The 24,636-nt window shown below is 36.1% G+C and overlaps 1 protein-coding gene across 10 annotated transcripts in view; it reads left to right on the top strand.

Moving 5' to 3' along the window:
* Positions 1–24,636, top strand: part of LOC135200295 (ankyrin repeat and sterile alpha motif domain-containing protein 1B-like) — a 262,918-nt gene that overhangs the window by 153,117 nt on the left and 85,165 nt on the right. For 8 of the 10 annotated variants that reach the window (XR_010311251.1, XM_064228797.1, XM_064228795.1 and 5 more), the window contains 4 exons: positions 11,922–12,059; positions 13,075–13,455; positions 13,704–13,832; positions 19,946–22,774. Coding sequence is in view for 9 of the 10 variants with exons in the window: in XM_064228797.1 (XP_064084867.1) it covers positions 11,922–12,059; positions 13,075–13,455; positions 13,704–13,832; positions 19,946–22,774 (3,477 nt within the window). In the remaining variant the exon portion in view is untranslated. The remainder of the gene's footprint in view (positions 1–11,921; positions 12,060–13,074; positions 13,456–13,703; positions 13,833–19,945; positions 22,775–24,636) is intronic. The other 2 variants (XM_064228802.1, XM_064228803.1) reach the window with 2 other exon arrangements.

Raw genomic sequence — 24,636 nt, 5'->3', positions numbered from 1 at the left:
ATCTGCTCGCTACAGTTGGGATTCCTAGCCAAAAACGAACGCCCCTCTCAACCCTGGCCCAAGTCATTCGAAATTCCGAACCTCTCGGATCTCACGGGGAGGAAAGTACAGAGAGAGTTCTTTGTCCGGTAAGGTCTCTGAGGCATTACTTGGAGAGAACAGACAAATACGTGGCACTTCAGAAGGGCTTTGGTGTTCGGTCAAGAAACCCTCTCTGCAAAATGTCGAAGAATGCGCTATCCTTTTTTATAAGGCAATTAATTAGGGAAGCGCATTCAGCATGTACTGAAGCAGATATGAAGCTACTTAAAGTTAAGACTCACGAGGTTAGAGCTGTAGCAACCTCGGTAGCATTTAAACAAAATAGATCTCTTCAGAATATCCTGGACGCAACATTCTGGAGGAGCAAGTCAGTTTTTGTCGTTCGCAAGGGACTATCTTACGCAAGTGCAAACTTTGTATGAAGACTGCTACACACTGGGTCCGTTTGTAGCAGCTCTTTCAGTAGTGGGAAAAGGGTCTACCCCTTAAAACCCATAATCCAATACTCTTTTTCTTCTCTTGGAACTATTGAAAAGTTATGGTTGTTTGTGGAGACTGGATGCAGTCTTCCACAATCATTGATCTTTAGTCAGGTGATCAAAACTTGTTCACCTTAGTAGTGCCCGGAACAAGAGTATTGTAGGGAGTCTAGTCACATAGAGGTTTGACCGGTTGACAGTCTCCAAGAGGTCTTCAGCCCCCTGGGTGGATCGCTGGACCTCATAAGGACGGAAGCAGCACACAATGAGACAGGATATCATTAAAGTCAGCTTCCTTAACAGGTACGAACCCGTAAGTTTTGTTTTTAGTTTTTTTATTAACTTATGTCAATTCCAACGATGATAGCTGTTTCTGACCCTCCACCAAAGGTGTTAATCAGCTATATATATAACTACCAGGTGAGTTAGATGTTTGAAAATGTTATTTTCATGATAAAATAAATTTTTGAACATACTCACCTGGTAGTATATATAATTAAATTCCCACCCTCTCCCTCTAGAAAACTATGGGCATGGAAGATCTGAGGAATAGTTGGTATGGTGCTACGTACCTGTAGAGGGCGCACAGGTGGTGCACCTGACTACCCCAATCGGCGATTGCCGCGAGTTTTGAAATTCTGCCGTGACGTCAGGGACGTAAGCTATATATATAACTACCAGGTGAGTATGTTCAAAAATTTATTTTATCATGAAAATAACATTTTGGGTAATCTTAAGTGCTAAAGGCTCTACTCCTTTCTTGTTATTGTTCAGAATAAATGGTATTTGCATCTATTCTTATGTCATTTTTATTGGTATATTATGACATGGTGCAGCTAGTATTTTGAAAAGCTCCTTACTCTGCTGTGTCTTATCAGTCAAAGCAGCGAGGGATATTGACATCAATGACCTTTAATGTTAAATACCAGATCATAAATGAAATAAAATCTATTATTCTCAGAGGAAATTTTTGCAGTATTTTTGAGGCACTTTACAGTCTAATGAATGGCTGTAGTGCCCAAATTTCTTTCCTAGGGCTTCACAGTATTTCTGTTTTAAAACAAATTTAGGCTTTTTATCTAATTCTGCAATTGACCCTTCGTGCTCTGTAGTTGGAGACAGTTACAAACTCACTCTTTTATGTTCAACGCCAGCCTTTCTTTTTAATGTTTGATCATGTTTGTATTATCTCTTATTGGTAATTTTGAATGTGGCCAATTTTTTTCAATAATACTACTGTGTATGTGATGTATTTGGTGTGATCAAGATGTTTAGGTTATTTACACAAATTCCCAATGGTTCTTTTTGCGGCCATGTTCTTGGTGCTGACTGATGTGCTGAAACAAAACTGGTAGTTATAAGAACTAGATGAATAACCTTTATTATCCAGTTATTTAATTTGTGTGCATGATTGTAATTTCTTGCGTATTAATAACGGCGATTGCATTTTTCAATTACACTGACTTGAAATAATGCATTTATTCCAGTGAAGGAGATTGCTTTAGCAACATTTTAGTCTAGCAATATAGGCCCATTATAATCTTGCAGGCTGTCAAGCATTAGAGCACCTAGTTTTTGTTATTTGCATTTTTAAAGTCCTAAACTCTAATGTACCTACAATCAGGAAAGGGATGACATTTATATGTAATAGATTTAAATATGCCCCATTTTTATTAGATTGCTGGTACATAAGCTCATTGTGTTTAAGGGTTGAAAGATGAAAGAATAGGCTGAAAGCAGCTTGGCTGGGGGGCAAGAGAAATACTACAAAGAACCTTTAATACCATATACTGCCGCACAGTAAACTGCACAATGCACACTGTAAATGGTACCCCATAAAGGGTATGTAAGGTTAAATTGGAGTGTGATGAGAATAGTAAGGGGAAATAATGGTTACTGTATATGTTCATTTTTATGAAGGCCCAGATACAAGGTAAATTAAGAAAAGAATTAATTAATACGTACCAACCACGGGAAAATTCGTAGACTTATCAGGACTGTAAGTACAGTTGTATCTTGAAGGAATGATTAAGCATGTGGAAGAAGTGGCATGATATCTTATAATAGCAAGTGCAAAAAGAGTTATTAGTTATTAGCAGGTGAGATCAGATGAACAAATAATTTTAACTTTCATTAGTTGTTGAATCAGTGAGGAACCTAAGGAGAAGAAAAGGAAAAAGGAAAAATACAGTCATCAAAGCCATAGAATGTTTTTACAGTACAAAAGGGGAACTAATTGGATTGTGCAATGCACCAGGGCACAAGTGGAGCATTCATTAATGCTGAAATACCTACTGGTAAATTGTGTGATGCATTTAGTCTAGATAACAAGCAGTAAGTAGGTTTTCTGAATAAATTGGGGACGATGAGGAGAAACCCGTTTAGATAGAGAATTAACTTTGAAGTATAAGGCTTTATGAAATGATGGCACTTTGAAGTGTACTGGAATTTCTTTTTAGTTGTTGGAGGAAAGAGGAGAAGAGGGAAGAAAAACTTATCTTTTCAAAAAGGCTAAGGAGTCTCGGTAGTTGTGAAAGGACAGAGAAAAGACGTATCTAGTAAACTTGATAGGGGCACTGGTCAGGTCTTGTAGTCCCATTATGTTTGTTTGTAATCTGGCATCACAATGACTATGGTCACTGACTCGAATATTATATCATATGATTAGGTGAACTGTGTATGATAAAACTGAGATATCGTATGCATGGGTCAGATAATAAAAAAATTTCAATTATAGAAAAATTACAGACTATTTTTTTTTTTTTCTTTTAGAAGGTACCAAATCAGTTGCAGCCATTAATTGGAATTGTTTTGGAAGTAATAGCCAAGGGAACTCATTTTAGTATTTTAGAATATTATGCTAATGTTATCTGATGATATATTCGAATAAATTTTTTCTTACTTTGAACTGCATTTTTTTTGTTGAATATCTATTTAATATATTTATTTGTACTCCTAATGAAATTGCAAGGTCTAATTGATATTAAAGAAAGCTTCAGTAGAGCTGCTTGTGTGCTGTCTTGCTTCTCTGTTCAAGTCTTCAATTTTCCAGAGTTTTTATATGAAAGAGCTGACTCTTAGGCTGATATGATATAGGTCTGAATACTGTGGTGTTTTCTTATAAAGTCAGACCCGTTCCTTATGCCTTAAACCTTCCCTCTTTTCCCTGCATGCAGTCTGACTATGAAAATGTGGATACCGTATGTATGCTTTTGTTTTGTGGCGTTTGCATACCTTTTTTTTTCCATGGTTAAATTGTGTTTGATCTGTATGCCTTAACATGTAATTTTGTTAATGTGAAGATTTTTTTATTATACAATAGCATGGCCTGTTATGTTTGGCAGTTGGCCCATCCCTTCTGTTTATTTTACCAATGTTGACTTGAAATGCAGAAATTTATATTTAATTTTATGTTGAAAGAAAATATTGTAGCCATTGTTGTTTTTTGATAAAGAAATTGAACTTTGAACACGTAACTAATTGGTGGAGTGGGAGCTTTAGCATAATTGATAATGTATGTGGTTATGAACAGTCGTTATTCACAAATACAGACCCGTGTTTCATGTTAATCTGTGACCTGACTGTAGGAAAGTTTAAACTATCACAGCATTGAAATTATTTTTTACAGTATTTCACCTGCTACTAAATGATATTTTGATGTCTTCATGTATGCTTTGTAAATAGTAATGCAGCATCCTTAACTTTTGCCTCTTTGATGATTTTCTTTGTACATCAAATATTCTTATATTTATTTTCATTTTGGAACTTATTTTTTCTAAATTTGATTTGGTCTAGTAGTTATTGAATGTATATCTAGTATTCTATTGCTCTTATTTTATTTTTATGGCCACTGCCCTTTTATGAGTACATACAGCAGATGGAAATGTTGTACAGTAGTACATGTATTGCAGGAATGGTAGAGTACATTTTTACAGACCAGTATCTTAGAGGATGGTTTCCATATGTGTGGTCAGTTAGGAGAATGTTTTTGAGGTCTCCATGATGTACAGGGTTATTTGCTGTATGGGCCATTGTGTTCCAGAAGATTTATTCGGAAAAGGGAATGTTTTTAATAAGGAAAAAGGTCTTGGTAATTTTAATGCCTGATATGTTTGTCTTCAAGTTTGCCTGAAGATTAATAATGAAATTCTGTGCAAGCCCATTTTTTATGACTCCTTTTGTTTATTCTATGTGATTTACATAAAAATAATGTTACTGTGAGCTTAAAACCATGCGTAGACTCATGCTGAATCTTCATTAGATGAAATTTAGTAAGAAAAGTGGCAGAGTACTGTAACGTAGAGGGTAACCATAAAGTTCCATATCAGAGAAGTTGACCCTACTTAGCTCCCATTGAGGTGCATCAGTCCTTGAGAATGGTTAATTCAGGATATCAAAAGTTTCAGAAAATAGTGTGATTGTAATTATATGTAGACATGTTGAGGCTGATAAAATTTTCTAGTCCATCCTTATATTTTCACAATGTTATTATATCAATAGAGGAAATCTGTTAGGATTACCAAGGTGTGGTGTTGTAAGAGATCTCTCTTGCTAGTTTGGTGAAATATGAAGAATTTAAGAATTATGTGGTATAATGAACTGGTAATGTAAGTAAAATCGTGCTTCAAACTCTATCATTGATACAAAATTTGTCTAGAAACTGGCTGACCTACAGCAGATAAACATAATTATATTAATTTTAGAGATATTTTTACACTGAATAGTTCAGACACAATAGTATGTTTGTGTTGTTACATTTGGATAAGAGTAGTTTGTGGATGGTTAGTTAATTTGTTAAGCACTCATTCTGCAAGTGTTCACAACAGCATTCTTATCTGGTTTGCATATTAGTATGCATATTCAATCCTCAGTTCAGTACCTCACAAAGTTTGTATCTTTTTGGACAAGAGCTTTCTTTATTTCATTGTAAAGATTTGAAAAATATGAGTTTTTACAACATAAAACTATCATTTTTTTTAATAAAAACTCATCTCTCATATATTTGCCCAACTTTTGCGTTGACTTCATCCTAGGCACTCTCCCAGATACCATTTTAAACAGGATCATTTGCTTGGTAGTTAGCAGCACTTGCACTCTTGAGGCAATAACCTCTCTCATGTGTTCTAGATATGTGACTGCATTCTCATTGGGGCTTGGGAGGGGGCGGAACTAAATATATGAGTGACTAGTTTGAATAAAAGTCTAGTTTAAGAGAATCAGAGACATGCTAAGCCCATTTTGGTTGTCAAGCCTCAAATTTGGATCATAATAATTGTTCATTCTGCCTGTGAATTTATTGGTTGGGTCTGGTGGGTTATCTGAACTGGCTTGGCTCTGCTTCACTGCTGTGCCTGGTTTTTACTTGATGAACATGATGAACCATAGTAGGTGTCAAACAACAAGGGAACAATAGTATTGGAAGTTGTAATGAAAGTAAACACTTGGTGACAGATTCCAAGCTTTATTCAACACATTACCAAACTACCACATCTGTAACAGAAAACAGACAATAACTATCAATATTCATGCACACATGAACACAAGCACATAAGTTATGACAATCATGCTACAAAACATTAACATTAGAAAACAACATAAAGAAATAGTTTGATATCTAGGACCTACCACAAATAATAATACTACATTCTCCCCTCCTAGAAAATTTCACTGTTAAACTAAACAAATGTATTGGTTTAATCCCATCCGTAGCGATCAGGAGTCTTGACACACGAGTGGATCTTCTTAGCTCAGTGGGCTCACTGGGCACATGAGAATCACGGCTATCATTAGTTTGTGAACTGTCATGAGTTTGTGCATCCTGCACTTCAGGTGTAACATGAGTTTGTGCATCCTGCACTCCAGGTGTATTTGGGGACTCCATCTCTCTTAACGATTCAACCTGGTGTACAGGAATCATTGCACCCTCAGGACTTGGAGCTAAGTCACGAGTAGACACAGTTGATTCTCTTCCGTCTGGATATTTGACATTTGCATACATTGGGTTTGCATTCATGAGTTGAACCTGATCAGTTAACGGTTCCTCATGTTTGGCTAGACCTAACATGTCGTCGCAATAGTACGGGTCCAGGAGTCAGCCATGATGGTAATGTATTTCAAAGACGAGAGCGTCGCTGAACCCTAAAGAAACGTTCATGAGGGGTTTCATTGGTTGCTGTACATAAGAGCGACCTAACTGAATGCAAAACCTCAGGAAGTACTATTCTCCCAGTGTTGAGTCTTCAAGTTACGAGTTTCAAGTATTAAAGAATAGATTTCCAAATAATACCATTGTATCTCTCAACCTGGCCGTTCCCCATCGGATGATAAGGTGTTTTGCTTGTTGCAACCCCTTTCTGAGAAAGGTACATTTTCAGTTCCTGGGACATGAAAGAAGGACCTTTGATCTGAATGAATAAAACTAGGCATTCCACAAAGGCTAAAGATAGATTCAAGACATTTGATCACTGTTTTAGAATGCATGTTTGGACAGGGAAACACAAAGGGGAAACGTGAATACTCGTCAATAACCGTAAGAATGTACTTGTTGTTCGTGGTAGAGGGCAGAGGCCCCTTGAAATCAATACTAAGACGTTCCATTGGCTGGGTGGCCTTTATGAGGACTCCTTTTCCTGGATGATGGAATTGCGGTTTTTGTCGTGCACAGATTTTACAGGAAGCACACACTCTTTTCACGTCATCTGTTGAAAAGGGGAGGTTTTTAGATCGCACAAAGTGCAAAAGACGAGTGACCCCAGGATGGCAGAGGTTCTCGTGGATGTCAGTGAGATTCGACATTAAAGAAATAGAACAACAATAGGCACGAGTCAGGGTGTCCGGTGCAATATTCTGTTTCCCAGGACGATACTGTATGGTATAGCTGTACGATGCCAGCTCCAACCTCCACTCTTGTATCTTGTTATTCTTTATTTTAGTTCTCTTCCTGCTGTCTAACATGAACATCACGGATCGCTGATCAGTAATCAGAGTAAAATGTCGTCTTGCTAAGAAATGGCTCCACTTGCGAACAGCTTCAATAATAGCGGTAGCCTCCTTTTCCACTGCTGGATAATGCAACTCACTACCCTGGAGCGTTCTTTGACATGAAAGCTACCGGCCGGTCACCCTGGTTAAGACTGCTGAAACAGCAACTTCCGAAGCATCACACTCCACAACAAAGGGAAGGCTCTCATCCACAGACCGTAGTGAAACATCCATAAGTTGTTTTTTTAAGGAGTTAAAAGCAGCTAGTGCTGGCTCACTCAGTGGAAAAGTTTTTGTGTTCACTAAGGGATGAATCATATCAGAAAAACGAGGGATCCATTTGGCATAATATGCAAACAACCCTTGAGCTCTTCGCAGAGACCCCATATTTGTGGGAGGCGGTAATTCTTGAAGGGGACGTAATCTGTCAGGGTCAGGCTTTATCACATTATTACCGACACAATACCCTAGAACATTGATTGTAGAACAGACACAACCGATTTCACTTCATTTAGGGTGATCTTCCGTTTCTGAACCACATCCAAGAACTTTTGAACGTTTTCATCATGTTCAGCCTGAGTTAATCCACCTACAGTAATATTATCTAGATATGGAAAAGTATCTTTGAGGTTCTCATCTTCAACTAGTTTATCCATAGCTCTTTGGAAAGCAGCTACACCATTCGTGACACCAAATGGAATCCTACAAAACTGAAACAATTTCCCTGCACCCTCAAAAGCAGTGTACTTCCTCTCACTCTCTTTAATGCTGATTTGGTGATATGCACTCTTTAAGTCAAATGTGGAGAACACCTTATATTTTGCAAGGTCATGCACCATATCCTCTATCCTTGGGAGGGGGTATGCATCTAGTTCTGTGTATTGGTTAATGGTCTGGGAATAATCAATGCAAAGTCTCTTTTTGTGCCTGCCAAGTGAATCTTTGGACTACTACAACCTGTGCTCTCCAAGGGGATATACTTGGCTCAATGATACCTTCAGATAGTAAATGTGATATCTGGTCTTTTACAAACAGCTGGTCATCCTGGCTATAGCGTCTAGATTTAACTGCAATGGGTTTACACTGTTGAGGCAAGTTTGGAAACAATGACGGTTCATCGATATCAGCTGTTGCTAATACACAGACAGGTTTGGCTCCAGTTATCTTTAAAACTTGGTTTATTCCCTCCATATTGAAAAGTTACGCTCTGGTGTTGCTTTTTGAAAGTCATAACCTAAGATAACATCACAACATAAATCCTTCAGGACCCCGAGCTGGATACAAGGATATCTCTGATCAAGGTGCACTAAGTCTGCTGTAAACAAACCAGGGGAACTAGCATTTAAAGATTTTGATGCCATTGAGACTGCTGTACCTACAGGAACTATTGTCAAATTTAGTTTCTGTGCTACTTCCTCACGTATAAAACTATCTGAACTACAAGAATCAATTAGTGCCTTCAATGAATGGCCATTTACAGTAAGTTTGTAGCTGCATGTGAAAGATTCTTTGGATACGTGGCAGCTATTGTAAGCAAAGTGGGATTATACAATGCAGCAGTAGTACTACCTGAAGCCATTGATTTACAGACTTTTGCAAAATGACCTGTTTTACCACATTTGTTACATTTAACAGTACGTGCAGGACAACTCACTCTACCTGTACTGTGGAGTGCATTACCACAAAAATAGCATTTCCTCTTAGATAAGTAAGCAGCAGCAACAGCTGAATCTCCAGGTGAACTTCTTTCTGCTTCTTCTTTTGTTGGCTGCTGCTGCTGGTCACCTCTGGGCTGTGCCTGCCACTCTGGAACTAAAGCAGCAGTATGAGGAATGGGTGGAGATGCATACGCGTCGGCACTACGCTGGGCAAGATCCAACGTACGAGCTTGACTGTGTGCAGCCTCCAGGTTATTCAGTGACTTATTTTCTAGTAGGCGCTGACGAATAAATGCTGAGGCAATACCATTGATAAATGCATCACGTACTAGCTCCTGCCGATATTGCTCAGCTGTGACTGCCTGGAAGTTACAATCCTTGCTTAGCTTATGTAGCTCCCTCAGAAATTCATCAAGGGATTCTCCTGACTGCTGTCGTCGTGTCGCCAAAACATGCCTAGCAAAAACTTCATTCGGCAACTTGACATAAGCACTCTCCAGTTTGGCGATTGCACTCTCAAAAGTACTACAGTCTTCAATGAGTTCATACACACTCGGGGTGGGACGCACACAATTCACTAATGCCCTCAACTTGTCTGGTGCAGCATCTCCTCCACTTCTTCTATGAAGTTTGGTGAATGTTTTATGCCAGTGCTTCCACTCTTTGGCTGCAGTGGGCGAGCTGGGATCTGTGTCCAGTCTGGACGGCTTCAGCAGCTTGGCCATGATAGGTAGTGTGTTGAATAAATTGTAATGAAAGTAAACACTTGGTGACAGATTCCAAGCTTTATTCAACACATTACCAAACTACCACATCTGTAACAGAAAAACAGACAATAACTATCAATATTCATGCACACATGAACACAAGCACATAAGTTATGACAATCATGCTACAAAACATTAACATTGAGAAAACAACATAAAGAAATAGTTTGATATCTAGGACCTACCACAAATAATAATACTACAGAAGTGTTGCAGTTTGCTTAGGCAACATTAAACTGAAAATAGAAATCTTCAGTAAGCCAGGCAACATTGGGCTGAAGCTAGAAATTTGTAGTCGGCCATATCTGTAAAGGAGTCCTTTTTGAAGATTGAGGGGTAAAACTGGGAAGACCCATTATTCTAAAGAGGATCTGAGTAAAGACAGTTAGTTCAAAGAGGTCGGTGTCCTATGTAAAAAGGTATATCTAGGAGAAGTGGTTAGCCACAGAAACAACTGCGGGTATTTTTTATCCAAAATTTGTGGTGGAAGTGGTAAAAACAAGGTGGCAAAAATGTTTTAATTTGTAATGGTAAAGTGTAACTTCTTCCATAATTTCTTGCAAGCAATTTAAGCCTTATCAGAAATAATTTTTTCAATACAGTATGAAGATCGAAGCCTCTCTGGAGCAACTTTTTTCTTAAGCAGTATGAAAAAAAAAGTTACAAAATAAAAGAAACTGTTTATTTTGCAACTTTAACCATATAGTAATAAAAGTATATTGCATCAGAGAGGTTACAGGAATTTAGTTTGACAGAAGAAATGGGAAAATATGCAATTACGACAATCCTTATGAAAGTGTGTCACAGTGACTGGTAAAATAACGGTGATACAGTTAAATAAAAACTTATTCATTATAATTATAATAATATCCTTATATTATACTGCATACAAATGTACAAAAACTATTTGCTTGCTTACGGTCACTTTTAACTGGCAACCAGTTATACCCTCCAAAAATTTAGAATACTTAATGAAAATGCTCATTAACTGGGGCAAAGAAAGGTAAGAGAGTTTTGAAAAGCACAAATACTACTGTATTTACAAATTCTGAACATATTAAAGTAAATTATTACGTATTAAAGATTGAAATGGAAAATCATTATATATGACGATGATGATACGCATAAATGTATTAAAATTAAATGTCACAAAATATCTAAGTCGCATTTAACAAAGCAAATGAAATTTTGAGGAAGGACAAAAGTTTGAACTTAATTTGATGTGAAGGCAAATACAATAACAAATAAGATACACAGAAGAGCAGAGAAAATTATTGCTTCAAAGAAAACTTTAAATTGCTATGCAGAAGTGTGTTAAGGATGAAGGTAACACATGAGTTTGTTAAATATATGTGTTGAGGTCACAATAAAACAAATTATTTCAAGACTTCATAATGTAAACACATCATACTATATTTTTTTCCTTGCATCTGTTTTCACTATCAGTAGAGGAATTGCCATTAATGGTTCTCGCATTGCTAACCTTTGCATATCTTCCAAGTACGAGCAGTTTTTAGAAAGCCTGCTACAACTTATGGTCAGCGGTGTTAAAGGCATATTGTAAAAATATATAATGTAGCACAATTTTAAATAGTATCTACATTTTTCTATTCTTGGGTATACAAAGTCTTAATACTGTTGTTTCAGCTTGATTATTTGGTTATAGATTTATGTTATGGATCTTTCCTATACTAATTAAACCTTATGTTTAGTTGGCATGGTATTTTATAGAAAAACTATAACAAAATGGTTTTAAAGTATGGTTTATTTTTTGTGGTTGCCAATAGTTTTACCTAGTTCATTATTTTGTACTCTAGTGCCCTGTAGTAAAGCACAGTTTATAATGGACAAGTTATCGTGTAGTTACCTGGTTTGTAAATTAATACCAAGTCAAGTGCTTTGTTATTTTAATAGCATTGCAGTGTAACATAGTGTTAGATCTGTATAGTTCTGTTACTAGTAACATCTAAAATGTAATTTCAATTTCTTGGCAGTCGGATTATGAAAATGTTGATGTACAGCAGCACCACAGCCTTTCACGATTACCCTCATACCCACAAGGCCCTGATAGCTCAGATTCCGAGTACGACACTCCAAGGAGTCACCACTCGTCTCATGCTCACTCAAATAGGGTAAGTTTCACTTTTTTTTGTTGCATTGTTTTGAACTTTCTAGTGAATTGTTTATTACAAAATATCTTTAGTGTATGACTTAAAGGATTATATGTTATGGTATTTAATTAACTTCCTTTTCCTTATATAGTAGTAGGTTATGTCATATCCCTTTTTCATGGGATATTAGCTTCTGCTGAGCTTTGATGCATCTTGTTATATTGGTGGTTAAAAAATCCAGTGCATAAGCTTCACAGTATTGTCTCATATACTACTTTATCTTGTGTGTGTGTAAACTAACAGAATTTAGTGCAAGCTGCAGATCTTATTGCCCTTAGAAAAGGATTTTTTTGCTGTTTTGATTTACATTTTACTCTGCTCTTATTGCCTGCATTTTGTTTATGCACATGATAAAGATTCTAGGTGTTGGCATTCACTTCTTGCATGCATTATTTTGTGTTTACTCCAGCTGCTGTTTTTCCCTGTAATGCATAGATCATCCTATTTTGTTGATATGCGATTGCAAAAATTTTGTTGTTGATGTGATGCTATATCCTCTCCTGTTAACAAGAACATTCTTCAGTTTCAACCTAAATGAAATTAATATTATGTAAGCAATAGCAGATGATGAACCCTCTGTACTGTCATAAGAATGTACTGTGTAATGTTTGCTGCCAAGGTTTTCTGCATTTTTCTATATGATATGTGCAAAGCAAAACTCCTGCTGCATGATGATCACAGTTATAGGACTACAATACTGTACTATACTGTATTTGTATTTATATGTACTGTATAGTTATTCATGTAATATGTGTTAATTTGTCAAATACTGGTCATTCAAAGTTTATATGAAGTGTGGAGTGATTGACCATTTTCAGTTAAATATTTTGTAATGCAGTTTATGAATTAGTTATCCCATGAGACTGTGTGTTAAATTTTATGTAGCTATCAATACTTCTGAACTTACCATCTTACAGTAGTTTCTGGTTATCTGTACTGTACATGGTTATAACCAACCTGAATTTTGGCCTACCAGATGTACAGTACCATATCCTTCAAGCCAGTTAAAAGTCGCAGAACGTCCAAAATGAAGGATCCTCATGTATATGAAAACACCATCCACCGATATGAAAATCTAAAGGATAGATACGAATCGATGTCAGAGAAAAAACACCGCAAGGACCAATATTCTCACCTTCATCAAGGTAATGAGAATGTTTATGGACAAAGACAACTCCAAGATAACTGGGATGTAAAGAATGATAATCTAAGAGATCGCAATGAAAATCTACGGGACCGTGCCCAGACCTTACCAAGACGAATCCGCACAATTTCAACCAAGTCCGAAGGGCACATATCCTCAGAGGATTCTGACAGTGACCACAGACCTAAAAGTCTTGAATTTAGAGACAAAAAAGTAAGTAATCATGATTTTGTTCTTTGGAGAAACGAAGTGCTGCTTTTCTTTATGCTTTTTTTAAATTTTCTCTGTAACTTCAGCTTGTGGCTTAGAGGTATGATTTTTGTCTTCTTTTACCCCTTACACCATTGTTTTTATAGAATTGCAACATGAGTGTAGTTTGTATCATTTGCACAATTATCAAAGAAAAAATTTACTTTTTTATACTTCTGTATGATTTATTCTCATTTTTCTTATACTTTCAGATTAATGTAAATATTCCTCTAAGTCCCACAAATTATCAGCAGCCTCCAACGCCTGATCATCCTCCACCATCTGCTCGCCAGGCACAGATTTCTATTCATGCGAAGATGCAGTCAGTCTCACAGCATCCGGTGAGTACTGCATATTTTGTAGCCAAAGAAATAAATCACGCAGATGAGAAGATTAATTAATTAACTACCAGTGAAAATTGTTTCCATTCATACAGTATTGAGTAGTATACCTATTGGAAATATATAATGACACTACAAGTACTGCTTGCCAGTAAGTTTGCTAGTTATATACAAAAATATTTTCAAGATGATGTTAGCTCCTAATTTATCAAAGTTATGTTCAGTTTCAATGTTGTATATCATGTATGCATAGTTCTTATAGTTCTGTTTTAAAATTATAAATACTTCAACTTGAAACACTCTACACAACTCATTGTCCCATCGGCATGTTGAATTTGGCATCATACCAGGTGTTTATTTCAACATTGCATTCCTGACATGCTTACATTTCTTTAAGAAATTGTTTCCTGTATTCCCTAATGGAAAAAAGTAGCATCCATAGATATAATTGTCATCCATGCCTCTCCATTCTGTGGTTTGTTTTTATAGTCATCTTAGGCTCTGTATTGACTTGAAATAATTTTTCAGTAGTTCAAATTCAATATCTTAATATATACTGTAGTACAAGGTACTATACAGTACAAGGAATGCAGTCCAGTGTATTATATACTGATACATATGCTTGGTTTTAGAATTTAATAATTACATCACTAAAGACTTTTCAATTTACTACAGTTTAAAAAATTTTGATGTTCCTATCATTTACTACTAAAGTTAGCATCATCTAAGCCCATTGAACCAGTGTTATTTAACTGACTGGTGTATGTGTCATAATCAGATACAAAGTCCTCAGAGAACGGCTGTTATCAACCTAAACTGCGTGACTTTTTTTTCTTTGGAATATTTTACTATTATATATGCAGTGGCATGCTTTGGCAAAATTTAAAATCACTGAAATGGTTGACGGTAAGTACATAATTAACTATATATAAGATTATTTGTGTCATTTATGTGTTCCAGCATTTAACTGGTTTCAGACAGAAAAACAGAAATGTTGTTATAAGTAGCTCAGATATGCATGAAAAAAGTTATTTTTAATATAGTATGTGAAAACAGTTTAAGCTACTAGAAAGAATATTTATTTCTAGGAGCACAGTTCAATTTTTTTTGTGAACGATAGAAAGATAAGGTGTTATATGTATTACTCTTTCTGCAATTTAATAATCCACCCATGTAGTAGCTATATAAATGATCTGAAGAGGTGTTGTAAGTTGTTAGTTTACAATAGCTGTAAGTACAGTATAATTGAAGCTTAGAGAGAGAGAGAGAGAGAGAGAGAGAGAGAGAGAGAGAGAAATAAATTAGTTTAGGTTTATGGTGCAGTGCACTGATATATAATTTTTCCTATTGTCTATTGGTAATATGAATGGTTATGTTTTGTTGAGGCTGGATATCTGCAGGTACAGGTGCCATATGTATATATACTCTTAAGTTGGTGAAGTATTGACTGAGAGTTTCTCCTTTTCATGGTTGAATGCAGTATTGTTGGCCATAATTACCCTCATAATTTTTAGTTCTATTAAATCAACTAAAGATAGTTTTGCTCCACTCAGTTCCATGTTTCTGAAGCTTCTGGAAAAAACCTGAGTCATGATTAGGACCATATCTGTCTCATTAATTGTTTTGTGCCAAGTATAAAACATATTTCTGGTAACCTTTCATTGCATGAAGCATAAGAGTTAACTAAACCCCTTGAAATAGGGTACCTAGTTTCCCCATAAATATTCCCACTAGTACTCTCAAATCTCATTTCTACTAATTTAATTTTTTCTTTGTTCACCATTGTTAGAAAATTAACAAATGAAACTTTTTATTCTCAAAAGGAATATATATACAGTATCAGTTATGCCACAAAATTAATTGTAGCTAATATTAATAACTTTATATGAATTTGACCTTTATGTGGAACTCTTCTAAGTTTAATAGTACATACCATGCGTATTCTTTTCCCGTGTTTATCTTATGCACGTTGTATGGTTGCTTTTGGATAATTTTCAGTCTTTAGTTGCATAACCTTTAATTGGCAATGAGTTAACTTATAAATACAATAAAATAATGCTGTCATGGGTATTTTAAATATTTTTATTAGTTTACTTCTGGATATAGAATTATTTACTCTATATTTGAACATATTCATATTTATTGTCTCGACATACTTTGATATTATCTCTCAATGTCTGTTGTTCCTCTGTGATTTATAAAAAAAAACATGCTGTTAAGTAATCAGACTTGCTATATTAAAGCACCCCTAGGTAATGAGGATTTATATAATAGAATAGCCAAACTTATAAAAGCCCTGTCCTTCTTCATCACAAGATGCAATAACCCTCATGATGCATGAGTCCTTGGCTTGTGATCCAGCTATGAGACCAAGAGCTTCATTCTCTTTATTAAAATCTGTTGCAGTGACAGTCTTTACTGTACGTACGTTTGATGACATCCATAATGAAATACTATTGATATAAGCTAAGGTCTAAAGTTCTTTGTGGAAGTGTGATCAAGGCTTGAAAGTGAGTCAGCGGCTTAAAAGATTTGTAGTTGTTTATTTTAATTGTTTAGTTATCTTTTGCCTTTGCTGAACATTTTGCATCAGGTTTATGACAACGGTAAAATTGTATGAAATTGTCCAGTCACATTATCTCAATTTTTCTCTTCACTCTAAATACTTTATTCTCAATGGGAAAAGTGAGTATCAATCATTCTATTTAGAGAAAACAAGCAATGGTTATATCATTACCTACATTCAGTTTTTAAACTGAAAATATTTCTTTGTTTGTAACCATTTCTGTCAAGTCAATAACTTAATTTTGTGTTCAGTAGGTGTGTTATTCTTAAGTTTTATGCATTTTAAAAGGGAAGATAACTTTTCTAGTTAACATCTAGTCAACATTTTGCTAATCTCATTTATGATCAATACTTGTGGCTGGTTGCTTTAACTGAATATACATGATAATTGTGTCCATGGCTGGGTCTGTCTGTCAGTTTTCTTTTGGAAACTCCTGCAGTTTTATATGATGACGTTTCATAAGTCAAATATTATTCTTAGTAATAATGTACATATGCATCCCTGTAGGTGATAGTCTCTGAATGTTAAAAAACGAAAAGATACAACGGTTGATGATGCAAATTTTTCTCCATGGAAACATTTCATCATTTTGCTCTATTAATGAAATCTTTTGGTGCAGTGATTCACACAAGAAGCAGTTTGATTATATGTAGCCATTTCCTTTTGATTAGAATGTAAAATTGTGTTACCTAGTATGGTTCTGTATTTTACATTGTACCCAAGTGTATCAGTATTTTGCTTCATGCTGGTTTGCTTTTTATTATTGAAAACTATATGTCAATTATTTTGACCAAATATAATATGGTGAATTGTTCTTGATAAAAATCATCAACCAAGTTTAAGCATGTTTTTGTGGTGAAGGAAGAAAAGTTAACCTAGGAATTATGATATTGGTTGTTATTGTTGTCCTTTACCCATTACATGTGGGTCACCATCAGATGCCCTTTCCTCTTAATAAGGAGGAAGAGAAGAGGATGTGTTCATTGAGCCAGGTCCCCACGCTACCACCACAGCTGGTTTTGATGAGAACAGGCAGATGGCAAGGCAGTAATACTAGCACCATCTGGTTGCATGACTATTTTGTGTTTGCGTATCTTCTTTCCCTTACGTGTGTGCTGTAGTATGCTGTATTAATCAGGGTACTTGTCGGTGCATGACCTGTTTCTATTTTTTTTATATATGCATTATATATATATAACAGATATATATATATATATAATATATATTATATATAGATATATATATATATATATATATATACTATATATATATATATATATATATATATACTGTATATATATATATAATTTCCTGTTTGGGGATGGCATTTCATTTGATTTCGTTAACATGTAGTACTGCTATATATTGATATCTGATTCCTAAAATATTTTGTATTGCTGTACCTGCTGAGGTTTAAATTTGATTACCGATATTTAGGAAGTCACATAAGCTTGCAGTATCGTTTTTTTCTTACCCATGGTTCAGTAATAATTTATTGTAGGCCTGAGTCAGGGTAATTAATAGGGGGTGAGGGAGATTAGGTGTAAGGTCATTACTCAGTGGTTTTGTACATTATTTTATTGAAAAATATAAATTTATGATCAATGAAACTTTTACTGGAGTAACTTTTATTGTAGTCATTGGCCGTTTTTTTTGTATCAAAATTATGCCTTTTTTATCATGACTTGTGCTCCAACGTTAAAACTGTTGTGTAGCTGCATTGTAAAGATATATTTTGCCTCTTAACATCACAACCTTGGCAATGGGAGTAACATGTAAAATGTCATGGCTCTGAAATAGCTTTTTCCTAAATTCCTTAATTATACTCTAATTAAAGTTAATGAATTTGCTTTTGACACTATGATGATTTTATGAATTACCAAACCTACTAACTGATTTTCCTGTTCATCAGGTCTTCTTTTACAGTATCAGTATACAGTCACACAAAGCATGTTCCTTCATTTAAATCTATTTCTTACATTTGAAAGAATAAATAAATGACACAACTGTTCATTTTCATGTTGGTGCTGGATTACAATTGAATAAATCTTAGATAGAATGTCTTGTAGAAAAGCCCTATATCAATGTATTGATCCATGAAAGCCCATTGTGACAAGTTTGAAACCATAAGAATAATATTCATCTCTGTTTGTCTTTCACAGTCATTCTAAATATCTTAATAAGCTTAAATGAAAAATCTTTCCTTGAAACTTATTGGAAAGAGCAAAGAAACCAAAACCCATGTGCATTTGTACTCGTAAAGATTTCATCTCATCTTACCTATTGTGCAACATTTTGTAATAAGTTCCTTCCTAGTTAGTCCATTTACTGAAAAAAGTGAATGTGTTGGCTTGAGTGTGCCTCTCTGGCGTTTGTTTTGATAGATCATGTTGTAAATGCACAGAGAATTTGAATTTATTTCTGCAATTTAGTACTGTACTATATATATTAAACTATAAATTTTGATTTATATATTAATTAATATGGAGGGAGGGAGAGGAGAGAGGGAACGAAAGAGAGAAGAGGATGAGAGAGAGACAGATAGAGAGCTGAGAAGAGAGAGAGAGAGAGAGACGAGAGAGAGAGAGAAGAGAGAGGAGAGAGAGAAGAGAGAGAGAGAGAGAAAACACTAATCGGACACTTACTTAAAAGCAGAGAGATGCATTAAACAAGAGATTGTTTGTTATAGTGTGACCTTAACATATGAATGAGGGCAGAGAACTCATTTGCAGTGTTTTTAAGTAACAGAATTACTGATGTACTTTCATGCTGCCCTTAAATTTCTATACCCTTTAGCTCAGCAGTGTTTGATGACTCATTGCAGTCACTCATGTTTGCTTTTTGGTATGTGAGCATGCTGGAGAGGCTGCAGATTCCTGAATGTTTCTTGGTTGCATCTTAAAACCTTGAAATTTTCCTTCCCCTTATAGCATTCAGCAATAAAAAAGTTTATTTTGTTTGTTTCACATTCATAACTGAAATGCTAATCAAGACATTATATAAAAAGTACTATGTATTTTTGAGGTGGATTTATATTTCAGTGAGTATTGACTTTGCCTGCCAGTAACTCTTGTCATGTATTCAGTTTATATTTATTTGACAGTTGATGTACTTAGTATGGTGTTCTCTTTATCTAATCCATTAAATGGAAGTTCTATTGTAAGACAGTAAATTTAGAGGGGTTAATGTGATAGGAAGTAATGTTTTGCACTGAATGACAATTGTGCAGTTGTCTAATTGCAACTCTGAAATTTTGTGCACCTATTATAATACAAGGAAGCAACATAATTATTGAATACTGGCTATCACAGAAAAGGTAATATCGTTTGTACATTTATTAGTTTTCTTAAATACTTTGCAAAAATTCAAAATTCCAGTTTTGCTATATTAGTCTTTTTTTATGTACAGTAGAAGATATTTCTGCTTTTTCAAGTCTTATGTCTCATTTTGTATATTTAGAATTTTATTTCATTATTGTTTACCTATGAAGGCATACTTGAAGTGTAAATCATTTATTTCCTTTTTTCATCTACACGTGCTCCAACAGTACTACATCATGATGATGGGTGGAGATAAAATGAATTTGCTAAGTCCAAGTCAGAGTCCCAAATTGCTAAGCCCCAATCAAAGTCCCAAAAGGGAGTTACTCAGTCCTAGTCAGAGCCCCAAGAGAGAACTTTTGCTGCTGAGCCCCAAGCAGAGTCCCAAGAGAGAACTTCTTCTGAGTCCCAGTCAAAGTCCCAAGAGAGATCTATTGCTGAGTCCCAGTCAGAGCCCTAAAAGGATTTTATTAAGCCCTAACCTCAGTCCCAAACGGGACAGCATGAGTCCTGGAAGGGAAACGCCAAGCCCCAGACTAGAATTGTTACTGAGTCCCAGGAGAGAAAGATCCAGTCCTAGATTAGAGATTCTTAGTCCCAGAAGAGAAATGCCAAGTCCTAGAAGGGAGATACCAAGTCCTAGATTTGATATGTGCAGCCCTCGGCTTGAAGTGCAAAGTCCTAGGTTTGAAATATCAAGCCCAATGAGAAGTCCAAGTTTGGAATTGAGAAGTCTCAGAATTGATATGCAAAGTCCCAGGCTGGAGATGCGAAGTCCAAGTTTGGAATTACGGAGGCCAAGTATGGAAATAAGGAATGCAAGCGTGGAGTTACAAAGACCAAGCATGGATATTAGAAGTCCAAGTCTGGAATTGCGAAGACCAAGCATGGATTTGCGAAGCCCAAGTTTGGAACTGCGGAGACCTAGCATGGATTTGCGAAGTCCAAGTTTGGAATTACGAAGACCTAGTATGGATATGCGAAGTCCAAGTTTAGAGTTGCGAAGACCTAGCATTGATATGCGAACTCCAAGTTTGGAAGTGAGGAGACCTAGCAAAGACATGAGAAGCCCAAGCTTGGAATTGAGGAGACCCAGTATGGATTTACGGAGTCCAAGTATGGAATTGAGAAGACCTAGTATGGATAATCGGAGCCCGAGCTTGGAATTGAGACGACCAAGTATGGACACGAGAAGTCCAAGCCTAGAGCTGCGAAGACCTGGCATGGAAATAAGGAGCCCTAGTTTGGAGTTACGAAGTTCCAGGCTAGAAATGCCAAGCCCCAGACTTGAAACAAGAAGCCCCAGTTTAGAATTGCGCAGCACTAGGCTTGAAATGCCAAATGCAAGGCTGGAGGCAAGAAGTCCCAGTTTAGAATTGCGAAGCTCAAAGCTTGAAATGCCAAACCAAAGGTTGGAAACAAGAAGCCCTAGTTTAGAATTGCGAAGTTCCAGGCTTGAAATGCCAAGCTCAAGGCTGGAAACAAGAAGCCCTAGTTTAGAATTGCGAAGCTCAAAGCTTGAAATGCCAAATCAAAGGTTGGAAACAAGAAGCCCCAGTTTAGAATTGCGAAGCTCCAGGCTTGAAATGCTGAGCCCAAGGCTGGAAACAAGAAGCCCAAGTTTAGAAATGCAAAACTCTAGGCTTGAAATGCCGAGCCCAAGGCTGGAAACGAGAAGCCCCAGTTTAGAATTGCGAAGTTCCAGGCTTGAAATGCCTAGCCCAAGACTGGAAATGAGAAGCCCTAGTTTAGAATTGCGAAGACCTAGCATGGAAATACGTATTCCTAACTTAGAGTTAAGAAGCCCTAGTTTAGAATTGCTTAGCCCCAGGAAAGGGAGACTGAGTCCTAGATCAGAAATGTCTTTACCAAGCCCCAGGTTGGAAAGGTCGAGTTCCAGATTTGAGTTGCCTGGCTCCTCTAGGAGGGAAATGTCAATTCCAAGCCCGAGATTTGAAATACCAAACCCCAGACTTGGAATAGCAAGCCCAAGATTTGAAATGCCAAGTCCGAGATATGATACATCAAGTTCTAGGTTTGAATTGCCAACCTCCAGGAGAGAAATGCAAAGTCCTATGGGAGAAATGCAAAGTCCCAGAAGGGAAAGTGTCGGTAAGGAAAGTTCTCGAAGAGAAACTTCACGAAGGGAAAGTTTCCGAACAGAAAGTCCCCGCAGAGAAACACCTCGAAGGGAAAGTTTCCGGATGGCATGCCCTCGAAGAGAAAGCTTTCATTTGGAAAGTCCTCGAAGGGAAAGTTTCCGAAATGAAAGTCCCAGACGGGAAAGTTTCCGGAATGAAAGTCCCCGGCAAGAAAGATTCCGAAATGAAAGTCCACGGAGGGAAAGTTTCCGAAATGAAAGTCCCCGAAGGGAAAGTTTCCGAAATGAAAGTCCCCGAAGGGAAAGTTTCCGAAATGAAAGTCCCCGAAGGGGAAGTTTCCGAAATGAAAGTCCTCGAAGGGAAAGTTTCCGGAATGAAAGTCCCCGAAGGGAAAGTTTCCGAAACGAAAGTCCCCGAAGGGAAAGTTTCCATAATGAAAGTCCTCGAAGGGAAAGCTTCCGACTTGAAAGTTCTCGAAGGGATAGTTTTCTTATGGAAAGTCCACGAAGCCCCCGTAGGGATAGTTTCTTAATGGAAAGTCCTCATAGGGAAAGTGCTCGTATTGAAAGTCCTTGCAGAGAAAGTCCTCGTAGAGAAAGTTTTTGTGGGGAAAGCCCCCGAAGGGAAAGTTCTCGAAAGGAAAGCCTTCGTAAGGAGAGTTTCCGCAAGGAAAAGCCTCGAGAAATGCATAGCCCACGGAAAGAAAAAGCAAGTCCTAGAAAGGAAAAGTCTGGTTCTAGAAAGGAAACAAAAGATTCTAAAAAGGAAATATTTTTATTATCTAGAAGAGAAACACCTGGTTCTAGAAGGAAATCACCAAGTCCCAGAAAAGAATTTTCAAGTCCTAGAAGAGATTCATTAAGTTCCAAAATGGACTTTCTGAGCCTAAAGGTTGATGATCCCAGCCCACAACGTCGCAGGAGTTATACTGAGTATTACAGTCGAAAAAAGAAGGTATGTGGCCATGTGTAGGTGTTCAAGTTTATAATAAAATGAACACTTAATACCCTTAGAGAATTGTTTTTCGATTCATATATTGTGTACAAAGTTGCTTCATTGATACTTGGACGGTCCTGTGATGACGGTGGTGGGTTTATGTATGTTTTTCCAGTTGGACTCTGTTGTAAAATCATTGTAAACAATCTTAATTAATTGTATGGTGATTTTTTTACTGGTTACTATTTTCATAATTTTAGGAACGTTTTAACACACTTTAGCATCAGATTTTACTGACAAGCTTTACTCATGATTGTATTTTTGTTTGTGGGTGGGATGGGTTACTTAATGTTTACAAACCAACGTGTAATTTTACTGCCAAGGAACCTGGCAAGATTCAGTTGTCATTTTACATGTTGAGTCTTCTCCTCTTTGTGTGGGTCATTTCAAGTACAGTAGTTGTATGCTTTCTTAGTTTACTTTCATTATGATTTACTTTTTCCCTCCTTTTATATTTCGTTGAGTTGTATTTTCCCTTACTCAGTAGTAGTATTTGGCTCATAAATTCTCCTAGGCCCTTGGGCACACTGAGAATGCAGCGTCCTTTTTTAAACAATAAATTCATGTTTTCTCTCCAAATTCAAAACCAGTTTCTTAGTTGCAAGGATCCCAGACCATGATTCGTTTTCGTATTGATGACTTAATGTAGTACTCTAATTTACCTTGATTAACTTTGTTTCCAAGTTTATCTAATATGCATTTTGATTTGTTGTAAAGATTTATCCATTGTCTTGTCTCTTTTCAAAGTGAAAAAAGATTTTATTGTAGGTGATGGTCTTTGTGAGTGTTTTCATTATTCTATGATTCATAATATTAGTTGTAGTACCTCGGCAACAGAAATTGTTGTGGGAGTATCTAGCCATTTGGATGTGGTTTTCTCCAGTGTTGTCTCGTTCTGGATGTATGTCTTGATTACAAACTGTTAGTGGAGGTAGTGTCAGTTTGATACCCTTGATGAAAATAAAAGTTTCTTTGCTTGTTTTTTAAAATTCTAAGTGTTGTTTTCAGTATTATTTATATCTGTAATTTTGTATATTCTACTTAATAATGTAGTTCAGTTATATCAACATTTCCTCTAATATTTATGCTTAGTGTTATTGGTAAGGTTTGATAACTGAATTTTTGCTATATCTTGATGACAATGTTGAATTGTCTTTGTATTTTGTCTCTTATGATGAACTCAACACAGTTGAGGTGTTTATATATTGTTAGTAATTCCTTTGGCAGTTGTGTTTTCCAAACAGATTCTTTCGTGTCAGTAGGGTTACTGGGAGCAAATGTTTACCGGTTTTATTTGTAAATATAATGAAAGTGCAGGCACTAAATTAGGTAACGAAGGATGACAATGGGAGGTCATAAGACATTTTAAGTATAATGTGCATATGAAATAGTATATGGAACACTTTCAAAACGGAATTTAGATTCTTACCAAGGGGTTGTAACGCGCTATTCTGGAAGATTTAAGCATACTATCAGCAAGCCTGATCAGATTTAGTTTGCTCTCTGGTACCAAAAGGATGTATCTTGATTATGGAACATAGCTCATATTTATATTTGAAGATGCATGAAATATATAAAGCTTTTTTGCTTAGTTTGAAGTATGAATAGGGCAGTGTCCATTTTGGTGGTTTTTCGTTGGAACCACCTTGTTAGTGGAAGTGGCTGAATGAGGAAAATGTATGTAGCCACAAAGGAAGGGAAAGATTGTTTGCCTGTACTCTTAGACAAATTATTTATATTTTTTTTCAAACATATATATATACATATATGTGTCCATATATGTACTATATATAATATATATTATATATATCTATATATAT

This window comes from Macrobrachium nipponense, chromosome 26 (assembly GCF_015104395.2).
Source record: "Macrobrachium nipponense isolate FS-2020 chromosome 26, ASM1510439v2, whole genome shotgun sequence".
Taxonomy (NCBI): Eukaryota; Metazoa; Arthropoda; class Malacostraca; order Decapoda; family Palaemonidae; genus Macrobrachium; species Macrobrachium nipponense.
Note: the sequence above shows the minus strand (reverse complement) of the source record. Positions and strands in the feature narration are given on the sequence as shown.